Source organism: Taudactylus pleione, unplaced genomic scaffold (assembly GCF_031769625.1).
Source record: "Taudactylus pleione unplaced genomic scaffold, aTauple2 ptg000248l, whole genome shotgun sequence".
Taxonomy (NCBI): domain Eukaryota; kingdom Metazoa; phylum Chordata; class Amphibia; order Anura; family Myobatrachidae; genus Taudactylus; species Taudactylus pleione.
The window spans coordinates 1,695,060-1,707,649 of NW_028284650.1; the positions used below are offsets into that span (position 1 = coordinate 1,695,060).

General features: G+C 48.3%; 1 protein-coding gene across 1 annotated transcript in view; it reads left to right on the top strand.

The window, feature by feature from the left end:
- Positions 1-12,590, top strand: part of RAVER1 (ribonucleoprotein, PTB binding 1) — a 47,132-nt gene that overhangs the window by 14,276 nt on the left and 20,266 nt on the right. Inside the window, exons 7-8 of the mRNA XM_088479860.1 lie at positions 4,959-5,070; positions 6,423-6,577. Coding sequence (XP_088335986.1) covers positions 4,959-5,070; positions 6,423-6,577 — 267 coding nt within the window. The remainder of the gene's footprint in view (positions 1-4,958; positions 5,071-6,422; positions 6,578-12,590) is intronic.

Here is a 12,590-nt window from a genome sequence, read left to right on the forward strand (position 1 = left end):
CCTCCTGCATGAGGTACAGTCTTTAAAGAAAATTGATCAATTTACAGGTGGTAATGATCTTCCAAACTGGAGATTCTACTACTGTAGTCCGAACGTCTGACCTCACAAATCTGTTAATTCTGGGGACTTTCTTGAATTCTATTTGGTACCCCTTCTAATATCACCTCCAGTAACTAGAGTTCCTGCTAGGCTGTTTCAGCGGGACGCTGCGCCCTGCCCTATTTCTGAAGGGCTGAAAGCACCCTGCCCTACAGTGTGGCGACCCTCTGAAATAGACAGCTGTAGAAATATGCACTTTTTTAAGATACTTCTATCCTCCATTGCGTCTTTAAGTTTTACCCTCTAGAGCAGGCCTGGCCAACCTGTGGCTCTCCAGCTGTTGTGAAAACTGCAAGTCCCAGGATGCTATGCCACAGTTTTGCTATTGGGGAATGCTAAAACTGTGGCAGGGCATGCTGGGACTTGTAGTTTCACAACAGCTGGAGAGCCACAGGTTGGCCATACCTGCTCTAGAGGGACAGTTGTTCTAGACACCAATTCTGTGACTGCAGCATCCACATTGAGTACTGCGCACCAACTAAGACTGTCCTCATCCTTCACGGGATACATGCGTTCAATGCTACCAAGACTATCCTGCTATTTTGTCTAAATTCTGCCACTCTTTAATCACAGTTTCTTTATTAATCTTGTGTACAGGATTTTTGAGCTGTCTTCAAACAGGTCCTGTTCATTATTTTGCTCCAAAATCTCTTTATAGTTCATAGACTTGTGTAAAGAATCTTGAAAAATATTCATAAGTTCTATATTAAACCTTCTCATATCCTCACAAATTTCCACTGATTCTTCTCTGGAAAATTCCTCAAGCTTCAACTATACCACATTTGGAAAAAGCTGCACCACACTTGTAAAGCTGAGAATTCCTCTTTAGAGACCAATTAAATTTTTTATCCACTTCATAAGTTCCTGAAGCGGACTAGACACCTCTTGTACAGAAAACTATTACAGGCTGCACATCTACTTGTTACATGCGGCTTCTTTGGCAATTTCTTTAGGATCCTATTGCTGCAGGTACTCTGGTTTACTTAAGGAATATTAAATGCTGGCATATGTTAAATCCACAAAGACCCATCCAAGCACCTATCCTAATGAAATCTTACCTTGCTTGAGCACTGCCCGGCTTTTAGGGAGAGGGAGACTCTTTGTCCGTTGTAGCTGAACTGTTCAGAGGGATATCCACTTAGCTCAGAGGGCCAAGGAAAGCTCTCTTGCAGTATGTGGCAGTGTCTTTAAGGCCCACTGACTTTTACTGACTGGACGCATATGTAGATTGCCTAACAAAGCGTTCTGGTCTGGCAACATCCTAGGTCTCCCTGGCGTGTGGCTGTTCTATGCCACCGGATATGGTGTGGGGGACTGCTTCCGGATCTTTGCAGACTGGACACGCTTGGATAACAGACTGCAGCAATTCCGTGGCTTGATCATAATTTTATGAAAAACGCCAACTAATACCAGTGCAGTAGATACAATTCCTAGCTGTACAGATAGACACTCTACAACATGTATTTACACTCTTGGAAAAGATATACAGAAATATCCAAGAATTGCAAAGATTTTTTAAGGCAAAAAAATAGTTGTCATAAATGTCTCAACTGTTTAACTTGCAGGTATTTGCTAACAGGTGACTCCTTTGTGAATCCCCACAGTGGTAAACGCTATTCTATCAGGTACAGATTGAGCTGTACCACAAAATATGTGGTGTACCTTATCACTTGTCCATGTGGCCTAGGTTATGTGGGGAAAACAGACAGGACTTTGAGGGAGCGCATGGCGTTGCACCGCTCTGCGATACGGGCTGCTATCAGTTCGGGGTCTAGTGATCAACCTGTGGCCAGACACTTTTTACAGGCTGGCCACAATTTATCTACTCTCCGCTACATTTTAATAGACCATGTTGCGCCCTTACGTAGAGGGGGTGATCGCTCACGCAAGCTTCTACAGTGTGAGTCACACTGGATCTTTCGTTTGGGTACCCTACATCCACGGGGCTTAAATGACAATCTAGGCCTGCATTGTTTTTTATAATTGTATTTATTGCGATGTTATGCCTATCTTTGTAATTTATTTAGACCCTAAATTGGTTGCTGTTGATACTTAGTATTTGTTATGTAGCCATCTATAAGTATTTGTGTACACAGGACCAATAGCCTTAAATGTTTAGGTATTTAGCTATGTCTTTATTTAGTTGATCATTATGGTCTTTTGTGGAGTATTTGTACGTTATTATATTGCCTCTGACTTATCAGCTTATTCGAATAGAGCCATATGTAACAAAAAAATTTTCATAATAACTGTTTTCACATTAGTATGTAATCTAAATGATGTTACTGAGTTTCTATATAATATTGATTCTCTGTCTTATTTTTATGTGATTATTGCCTGTCAATTTGTATTTGTGATATCATACCATGTGTAGTATGTTCAGTGCCTCTGACATGCTGTGTTCTTTGCACATTTGTTTATTTTGGTAACTGTGGCAACTGATTATGCGGGTGACGTCATTGGTGGGCGTCGCCATGACGAACCCGGAAGCCGCAGCTGTGCACGTGGGAGTGGTTAGGGTATAAGTAAGTGTTTTCTGTTTGTTTTGTGTTATCCTGATGACGATGTAATAACATCGAAACTTTGATTTGCATATGCCTGCTGTCTGAGTCGTTATTTGTAAGAGAGTGCTGCCGGTCCATCTCTCTCTCTCTATCTCTATATATATATATATATATATATATATATATCTCTCTCTATATATATATATATATATATATATATATATATATATATATATATATATATATATATATATATATATATATATATATATATATATATATATTTAAATTTCTCAGCAATACGCTGTGCAGCGGAGCAGATGCGTTATATCTAAACGACTTTGTTCAGACATATCTGGGGTACACACCAGCCAACCTGCTCTCAATAGATCGGCTGTTCAATTTAATGGCCGACTGTCACCCAGTGTGTACTCTGCTTAACTGGCCGAAGAGAGTGGATCTCAATTACTCTGGAAATGGCAATAGAAGGACTTTGTGTATTACAAACCAAGTCTTATCTGTTGTATCATGGGCCACTGCTTCATTCAAATATAACAGGCCTCAGTTTGATAGTGTGACGGTTGAACGGATGTTTGTTGAAACAAATCCGCCTATAGGCAAGAAAAAGAATCTCCTCACAAGTGTACTACGGAATCTGGAACGAAGTTTGACACTATGAAAGCAGAGACGTCGCAGGTCCTGCAGTTTCTGCGCAATGGCTTTATGTAAAAACTAGCTGTATCGACAATAAAGGTACAAATATCGGCTCTGAGTGGCCTTCTGGACAGGAGGCTAGCAGAAGAGTATTAATTAAAACTTTCTATCAAGTAATGTAAAGAATTTGTCCACAGGTTGGATCATTTGTAGCCCCGTGGAGTCTATATTTAATAAAATTTACTTTAGATCTTGTAAGAGAGAGATCTACTTGGTGAAAGAATTTCTAGACTGAAAACCTGTTTGTTCTCCCAGTAGGGATAAGGAAAGTCTGTGGGCCAACTAAACAAACCATTGCAAAATGGATTACAGAAATCTTTTTGTCTGAGATGAAAGGACATAAGATCCTGGAAGTTCTTAGGCACGCTCCAATTAGGGCAGTGACGACCTCATGGGCTAGGAAGGGTTAGATGTTAGCTTGGTCATCTATACAAACATTCACAAGTCGCTATGCTTTAGATATTCCAGACACCCACAATGAAAGTCCAGTTCTTCGAGGGACCGTTAAATAAATGAAACCTGTGTAAGCATATTCCTTGACGTTTTGACTGGTTATTAGTCCTCCCTGTATTCTGCTTGGGTATATCCAAGAGTAATGGCTGCCATGGGGGAATGAAGGAAACAGCAGGCTGTACACTTCAATAACTCAGCCTATAGAATCTGTGTGTGTGTGTGTTTTCTTCAGGAAGTCAGTAAGGAGAGATGCTCAAAGATTTGGGAGGGGGGTGCATGTGGTGCAGAGGGGAGTTGCCACTGAAGAGATAACACTTTTAAATATAGCATCCAAGTGGGGCAAATATTTTAATTCTGTTAGATTGTCTTGATGTTGCGGACGGAGTACCTCTACATTTTTGTTTTAGGGGAAAAAAAATGTATGTGTACATCTGTGGCGTTGCTCAGGTTAGTAAATGGTGGTGTACAGACACTCGGGCTTGTGTGTTTTTTTTTTTTTTCAGTGCAGAAGTTAGAAATATACAGTGTGTTTATGTTCCATTTACACTGACTATTCGGTCAGTCCTATTAATACATGATCACTATATAGCCAAGGAAACTGATATTGATCATTTAATGAAAAACATTTGTGGCTTATTGGTGTCTGCTTTCAATATACTGTGTGTGTAGTTTTAGAATGTAAGCTCTTACGAGCAGGGCCCTCTGCCCTCTTGTGCTTCTCTCTACTTTAGTTTCATCTGCATCTTACTCACCACTAGGGCACCTAACACTTGGCTGCTTATGGTCTGTTGCTTATCTGGGTGTTATGGTCGCTAATGTAGCAATATATATTATCCATGTCCTGGCCCTGTATTGTATTCTGTAAGTCGCTTGTCTACAACTTGTTTATGTACTGTGTAAGGCTCTGCGGAACACTTGTGGCGCCATATAAATAAACGATGAATGATGATAATGTACAAAACGAGTCTGTGTTCCAGAAATACATGTTAATATGAGAAATCTTACTCTGACATTTTTTCTTTTTAACATTAAATACATAACAGCTTTAATACATGGGACTGATTCCAAATCTTGACTGAGGAGAGCTAGTAAGCATTTGGGAGAGGATTCTCAATTGAAAACTGAGCATTACGTAGTGGGACATTTACTTTGTATTAATCTGTTAAACATATGTAACATGTTTTATAGAAACCTGGAATTCTGGGCGACTCTCCCCTCACTGCTTTATACGGAGCTCTCGGACTGTCTCCCCAGCTCACTCCCCCTCCGGGAAAACCACTGCTGCCGGATCTAGGACTTGGTAAATGTTTATTGTGACGAATGTGGGTTTTGCTGTCCGGTCATGTATGTGTCTACAAAGTTGTTAATGCAAAAAATGTTTGTTAGATTGTTCTCCCCAGAAAAGGTTTACAGCCGGTTGGCATCAAGAAGTAGCCATGTGGGGCCTTAACAATACTGAAATGTTGAAATCCTGACCTTTTTATATTGATCTAGGCTTGAGTTAACATTTTATTTATTAATTCTCTTTCACTTGGAAGCCCAGTCGTCCCACTTGCTTTGTCACTGACACAAATTTAAGTGCACAGATATTGCCAACATTACTTTGTGTATTCTAATAAAACAGCATCCAGGCACTGTCCTCACTTGCTGGCTTGACTAATAGCCATCCCAGATACTGCCCCCAATTGCTGGCTACACAGAATACCCCCAGTAACAAACGCGTGAGAGAGTGGAGTCTGAAGGAGGACCACTCTTCAATGTACACAGGGATATCTGCCCTCCAGCCTGACACCGCCCTGCACTGTGACGCACGCTGACGTCACAGCACCATCCCCTCGTCCGGCGTCTGTAAACGCAGTGCTGACCATCCTTCCGACAACAATGATGCGTTGGAGGGGAGAGTGCTTTCCTAGGTGAGTGCAGGACGGCAGGGGATTAAACAGCCTGGGGAGAACACTGGGTAGAAGTAGCACTTCTGGGAGGATGCAGCTATTATGAGATGGCTGCTCCACCAAAGGTTCTACACATGGCTATGACATAGGAAGTGGTCATTGGGCTGAATATCACTGAACTGTCGTCACTTGGAAGACGCAAGGTTTGCACTGCTTGGTGTGACCTCTTAGTTCTATGGTTACAAGCAGTACAGCTAGGAGATCTGTACGGATAGCGCTACCTAGCTCGTCTGGCTCTGCATTGCAGACTGGTTATCTTGTAATGGTCTCTGGTCTGTGATAATGTGCACATTATAGAGCCAATGTTCTGCACCTCGGTGGGTGGGGAAGGTCCGGTGGGTCCGATCAGTGTTTATTCAATTCTCACTGACTGAATCTGCAGTGACATACAATCACTATAGTGAAACTGGTCTTGCATCACATCTGTCATGTCATATTTACTGGTGCAATGTCTAATTATCTCCCCATTCAGTACCCACGATGCCCAGCATAGGCAATGGGCAAGTTATGACTGGCTAACACTTACTTTGGGCGTGCGTGCTGTATTTTTGTCCTCGTCTTACACGGTCTTTGACTGTCCGATTGTGACACCCCCTTAAACTGTTATGCTGACTATACAGAGTATATGAAGTTGGTGCAAACAGGTGTGGTTTTGTTTTTTCTTTTTGCCTAACTTGTTTAACTTCTTCCTCTTCTGTAGGGGGCACTGTGCCATCAGTAGGTATTCCTTCTGACTTGAGTACTCCTTCACTGCAGCCGTTTCTAGGATCACAGGCACCCGACTGGGACAGTCCCCCTCCAACTCCTGTGCTGGGCTCATTGCTTGGTGGACTACCCAAGACTGCAGAGCTGGGGGTATGTACTGACTGTCCTTGGTGACAAAGGATGTGGCTATACATTTAGGGTAATGGCATTACCCTAACTGTGCCTATGTATGTATTTATTACCACGTTGGGAAAAAAAACACAAAAAAAGGTTTTTCTACTTCAGGGTCCATAGGGGGTCCACAGGGTTGACCTTGGGAGTATAGCTGGATCTGGATCCACGGGCCAAAGCTTTGCTGCTCCCAGGGTCCGTCCCCCTCCATACCCCGCCCCCAGGCACCTCATTTTTAGGTGGTGCCCGGCCGGAGTCGGGTCACCCTGTCGCAGTGGGGCTGCAGGAGCAGCCCCTAAGCTTTATTTTAAAAGAGAAATTTTTATTTTTTTTCTCCTTTTTTTTACACTTTTAGAGGGGCAGCATCAGACTGTCCTTCAGGACGTCCACGCTGCCGCTTCTCCCCGCTGGCGCCGCGACGCCAGTACAGCTCTGGGGATCGCGGCGGGACCCCAGAGCCTGTACTAGCCGGGCTCTGGGGACTCCCTTGACTGCTGCCGGACGCGACGGGGATCAGGTAATACTTTCTATGCAGTCAGAACCCTCCGGTCTCTGGGGACAGACCGGAGGCGCTAGCGGGCTCCCCCTCTATAGAGGAATACCCCGCGTGTCCGCTAGACCACCAGGGTAACAGGCTGGTAGCGGGACCGGCAACCCGGGGGTTAATTGCTAGCCAGGGGAGGCAGCCTTCCCTGTCTAGCGGCTCCTCAGCTCAGCGCGCCTTTCAACAAGCAGTCTGGCGTCGCTGAGCTGCTCTTATCTTACGGCCACTCCTCCTCTGAGGTCTCCGGCGGCCATCTTTACTGGCAGGCATCGCAGACTCCCAGGCGGTATCAAGTGGACCGGTCCCCCTGTGTACCTCTCCCCTGCTAAAGGACAGTGTACACAGCGCTATAGCCCTCCCAGACACTGAATCTGGGCGGTTGATTGTAGCGGAAGGTACAGTGAGTACTAACTTTTCTGCATTGTATGTGACTATTGCTAGTGCTGCCTGTCTGTGACTTATTCTCCTTACTGTCAGCTTATAACTATCCCTTTCCTTCTCCTACGGCCCGGCAGGTGTGTGGGGGAAGGGTGTTTTTCTGAGACCCTCACTTATATAAATCACGTATTTGTGGGGTCAGTCACATACTGTTGTGTGCTGCACAGTACCATATCTGGGCTGTTGTCGCATACTGGTGAGTGCGCGGGTGTTAAAACCGTAATTCCTCGGGTGATACGTATTTCTTGTGTATTTACGGTATCATGGCTGATGAGGAGACTGAGCGCTCTGTTGCTCCTGTGCTATTTTCCTGCAGACACTGTGCTGCTGGAGTTGATGGGGAGGACTTATCTCAGGATGGTCTGTGCGGGCGGTGCCAGCTGGTACCGGGCCCCTCCAACCCCACTGTGTCACAGGACCCTCCTTGGGCGATGTTTTCACAGGTGCTGGCGTCTATTGCGGACCGGTTATCGGTCCCATCGGCGGTCCCTTCTAGGGCGTTGCCTCAGCCCACCATCCCCCATTCCCCGGGTGTTCCGCAAATATTGCGGTCTCCCCCCGGGGCCCAGACTGTGGGTCCTTACTCGGGACTGCCTGTGTATGTGCAGTCTCCCCCAGTGACGCGTCAGTCTGTAGTGCCTTTGCAGAGTTTTGCTCCGACTGCTCCTCCACCTTGGGTGGATGTTCTCTCCAGCTCCGTACAGAGTCTGGCGGCTTCATCCTCGGCGTTTCAGTCGATGTTGCAAAGTGATGTGCCACCAAGGGCGTCTAAACGTACGGTTGTGAGTTCACTAGCTGCGCAGTTGTTGGACTCGGAAGTGTCCTCAGATGATGGAGAAATCCATGAGGACTCTGACTCTGATGCCATGGGGCAGGAGGTGGAAGCTAAGTCCTCCATTAATGTTCCAGCCTTAGTTAGGGCAGTGCGGGCTATCCTACATGCTGAGGATGATGCGCCGGCTCCTAGGTCGAAGTTTCCTACTTTTAAAAAGGCCAAGGTGACTTCAACTGTGTTCCCCCTGTCTGATCAATTAACGGATCATATGGCGGCGGCCTGGCAATTACCCAGTTAGAGGTTCCATCCACAGAAGAGGTTGGCAGCGAACTTTCCTTTTCCTGAAGCTCATTGCAGGAAATGGGAGACTCCGCCGGCGGTGGATTCCCACGTTACCCGCTTGATCAAAAGCGCGACGCTGCCGTTGCCGTCTATCTCCTCTTTAAACAAGTCTCCACCTTCCTGTCCGTGGGATCCTTCAAAGTCCATTTATTCTCTTTCCGGGGCGGTGGCTCGCCCGTCCGTGGCTATCTCCTGTGTGGCTAAGGCCATTGAGGCCTGGGCCAATGCCTTGGAGGATACCTTTCCTGATGAGGCTCCGGATATCCAGAGAGCGTTAGTGGGACAGATGCGGGATGTAGCTTCCTATATCGGGGAAGCGTCTTTGGATGCCAGCCTGCTCACTTCTAGGGTGTCGGCTGCAGCGGTGTCTGCTCGGCGCTCCCTGTGGCTGAGGTCCTGGAGGGCTGATGCAGATTCCAAAAAGGGTCTGGAGGCCTTGCCTTTTAATGGTGATTTACTATTTGGTCCGGATTTGGACAAAATAGTGGTTACTTTGGCTAAGTCCAAGTCGGCTTTCCTCCCTTCGGCCTCTGCGCCCGCTAAAGTGAGGAGCTCTGCCTTTCGGTCCTTTCGGGTTCAGGGTAAGGCCAAGGGCCAGTCTTTCCCGAGACATTCGGCGACCAAGGCCGCACCCAAGCCCAAGAAGCAGGCATGGAGTGCTCGGCGCCCTTCTTCCAAGCAGGAGGATAAGCCTGCTGCCTGATGGGACGGGCCTCTCTCTGGGGGACCCCAGAGTGGGAGGCCGACTTCTCCAATTCGCCTAGTGTTGGCACAATACCACCACGGATGCCTGGGTTCGAGAAGTAGTCTCTCAGGGGTATGCCCTGTCTTTTCGGTTCAGGCCGCCCCACCAGTTTTTCTGCACGAGTCCTTCTCTGGACAAGACCAAAGCTGGCCAGATTCAGGTAACTATAGAATCCTTGCTACAAGCAGGGGTCATTGTTCCCGTTCTGCAGTCTCAGCGCGGGACGGGGTACTATTCTACTCTGTTTCTGGTGCAGAAACCCAATGGTTCTCATCGCCCTATCCTGAATTTGAAGTCTCTGAACAGATACCTCAGAGTTCCCAAGTTCAGGATGGAAACGTTACGTTCCATCATTCTGGCGATGGAACCCGGGGATTATATGGTCTCCCTCGATATCCAGGACGCCTATTTCCATGTGCCCATAGCACCGGCACATCAGCGGTATCTGAGGTTTGCTATCCTGAACCATCACTACCAATTTTGGGCGTTGCCTTTCGGCCTTTCCACGGCTCCGAGGGTGTTCACCAAGGTGATGGCAGTTATGGCTGCCCACCTTCGGGGTCAGGGTCTAAGTCTGTTGCCGTACCTGGACGATCTTCTGCTGCTGGCGAGCTCCCCGGAGGTGCTTCTTCGACATCTCCACCTGACCATTGCTTGTCTTCAAGCACACGGGTGGTTGATAAATTGGAAGAAGTCCTCCCTGATTCCATCACAGCGGATGGTTCATTTGGGAGCCCTGCTGGATTCTCGTCAGCAACGGATTTTCCTGACTCCGGAGGTCTCCTCCCTGCAGCTGCGGATACACAGTTGCCTGAGCAGTTGCCGCCTGTCGGTCCATTCGGCTATGAGAGTTCTGGGGTCCATGGTGTCGAAATTCGACATGGTGGAATTTGCCCAGTTCCATTCCCGGCCCCTGAAGGGGCTGATTCTATCGGAATGGAACGGGTTACCTCACCGGATCCGCTCTCAGATGCTGGTGTTGTCCCCGGAGGTTCGGCAGTCTTTAGCTTGGTGGCTTCAGACAGCTCATCTGGTCGAGGGGCGCCCCTTTTGGATCCCGAACTGGGACCTGCTCACGACTGATGCCAGTCTCCGGGGTTGGGGGGCAGTGACCGGCTCATTATCGCTTCAGGGTCATTGGTCCGCGGAAGAAGCACTTCTCCCTATCAACATCCTGGAACTGCGGGCGGTATACAGGGCCCTGCAGTCGTCCGGCCCCGCTCTTCACGGAAGGGCGGTTCAGGTGCAGTCCGACAACGCCACCACGGTGGCGTACATCAACCACCAAGGGGGGACTCGCAGTCGGGCAGCAATGTCTGAGGTGTCTCGCATTCTTGCTTGGGCGGAGTGTCACATTCCAGCGATCTCGGCAGTCTTCATTCCCGGAGTCCTCAATTGGGAGGCGGACTTCCTCAGCCGTCACGACGTGCATCCCGGGGAATGGTCGCTTCACCCAGAGGTGTTTCAGCTACTCGTGGACAGGTGGGGGCTGCCTGAGCTGGATTTGATGGCCTCCCGTCACAATCGCAAGTTGCCCGTTTACGGGTCAAGGACAAGAGACGCAGGCGCCTGTCTGGTAGACGCGCTGTCGGTGAAATGGACGTTTCACCTGGCGTATCTGTTTCCTCCGATATCCCTGCTTCCTCGGGTTCTGCGGAAATTCAAGCAGGACGGCGGCACCCTCATGCTGGTAGCTCCGGCGTGGCCCAGACGTCCTTGGTACTCCGATCTGAGGTGCGCCTCCATCGACGCTCCGTACCTTCTCCCTCAGCGTCGGGACCTGTTGTCTCAAGGGCCCTGCCTTTACCCGTATCTGGGTCGGCTGTCTTTGACGGCGTGGCTCTTGAGACAGCCGTCTTGAGGTCTAGGGGTTTCTCCAGTTCGGTCATTGGTACCATGCTTAGGGCACGCAAGCCTGCTTCCGCGTGGATTTACCACAGGGTGTGGCGCACTTATTTTCAGTGGTGTGAATCCAGAAACTATGATCCGCAGGTGTTCCGGGTTTCCAGAATCTTGGAGTTTCTTCAATCGGGTTTGGACCTCGGCTTACGCCTGGCCTCTCTGAAGGTTCATGTGTCTGCTTTGTCCGTGTGGTTTCAGCGACGGATTGCTACACTGCCAGATGTTCACACCTTTTTCCAAGGTGTTCTCAGGATCCAGCCTCCCTTCGTGCCTCCGGTGGCTCCTTGGGACTTGGCGGTGGTACTGCGGGTCTTGCAGGGTCCTCCTTTTCAGCCGCTTGAGTCGGTGGAGCTCAAGTGGCTGACGTTTAAGACCATTTTTCTCCAGGCAATTGCTTCTGCCAGGAGGGTGTCTGAATTGGGGGCACTTTCCTGTCGCCCTCCTTTTTCTGATTTTTCACCAGGACAGGGCGCTGCTCCGCACGCGTCCTGAGTTTTTGCCCAAAGTGGTCTCGAAGTTCCACATTAATCAGGAACTTGTTGTGCCAGCTTTTCAGTCACCTGATCTTTCAGCTGGTGAGGGTTCCTTAGATGTAGTCCGGGCACTTAGAATCTATGTGGACCGGACTGCTTCGGTTAGGAAGTCGGATTCTTTGTTTGTCCTCTTCGGTTTTCACAAGAGGGGTTGGCCTGCCAACAAGCAAACGTTAGCCCGTTGGCTTCGTTCCGTTATTTGTGAGGCTTATGCACAGGAGGGTTTACCTGTGCCAGCCTCTGTTAAGGCTCATTCCACTCGTTCTGTGGGTCCCTCTTGGGCTGCTAGACGTGGCGCCTCCGCTGTTCAGCTGTGTAAGGCGGCCACTTGGTCTTCAATTCAAACGTTTTTGAGGTTCTATGTGTTTGACACCTTCGCCTCTCAGGATGCATCCTTTGGGCGCCGGGTACTCCTTTCAGCACAGGAGTGTCCCCGCCCTTAGTTGAACTGCTTTGGGACATCCCCAAGGTCAACCCTGTGGACCCTGAAGTAGAAAATAAGAGATATGGTAAGAACTTGCCTTTATCTCTGTTTCTACGAAGTCCATAGGGTCCACAGGGCGCCCGCCCTGATGCACCTGGCTTCAAATGGGCTGTGTGGCTGGTCACCGGTTTTCCGTCTCCCATTTCTGTGAGTATGGTTTCTTGTGTGTTCCAGTCTTCCTTCTCTCTGTTTAGTCTCCTCCTCCGGCCTTAGCTGCTTACCAACTGAG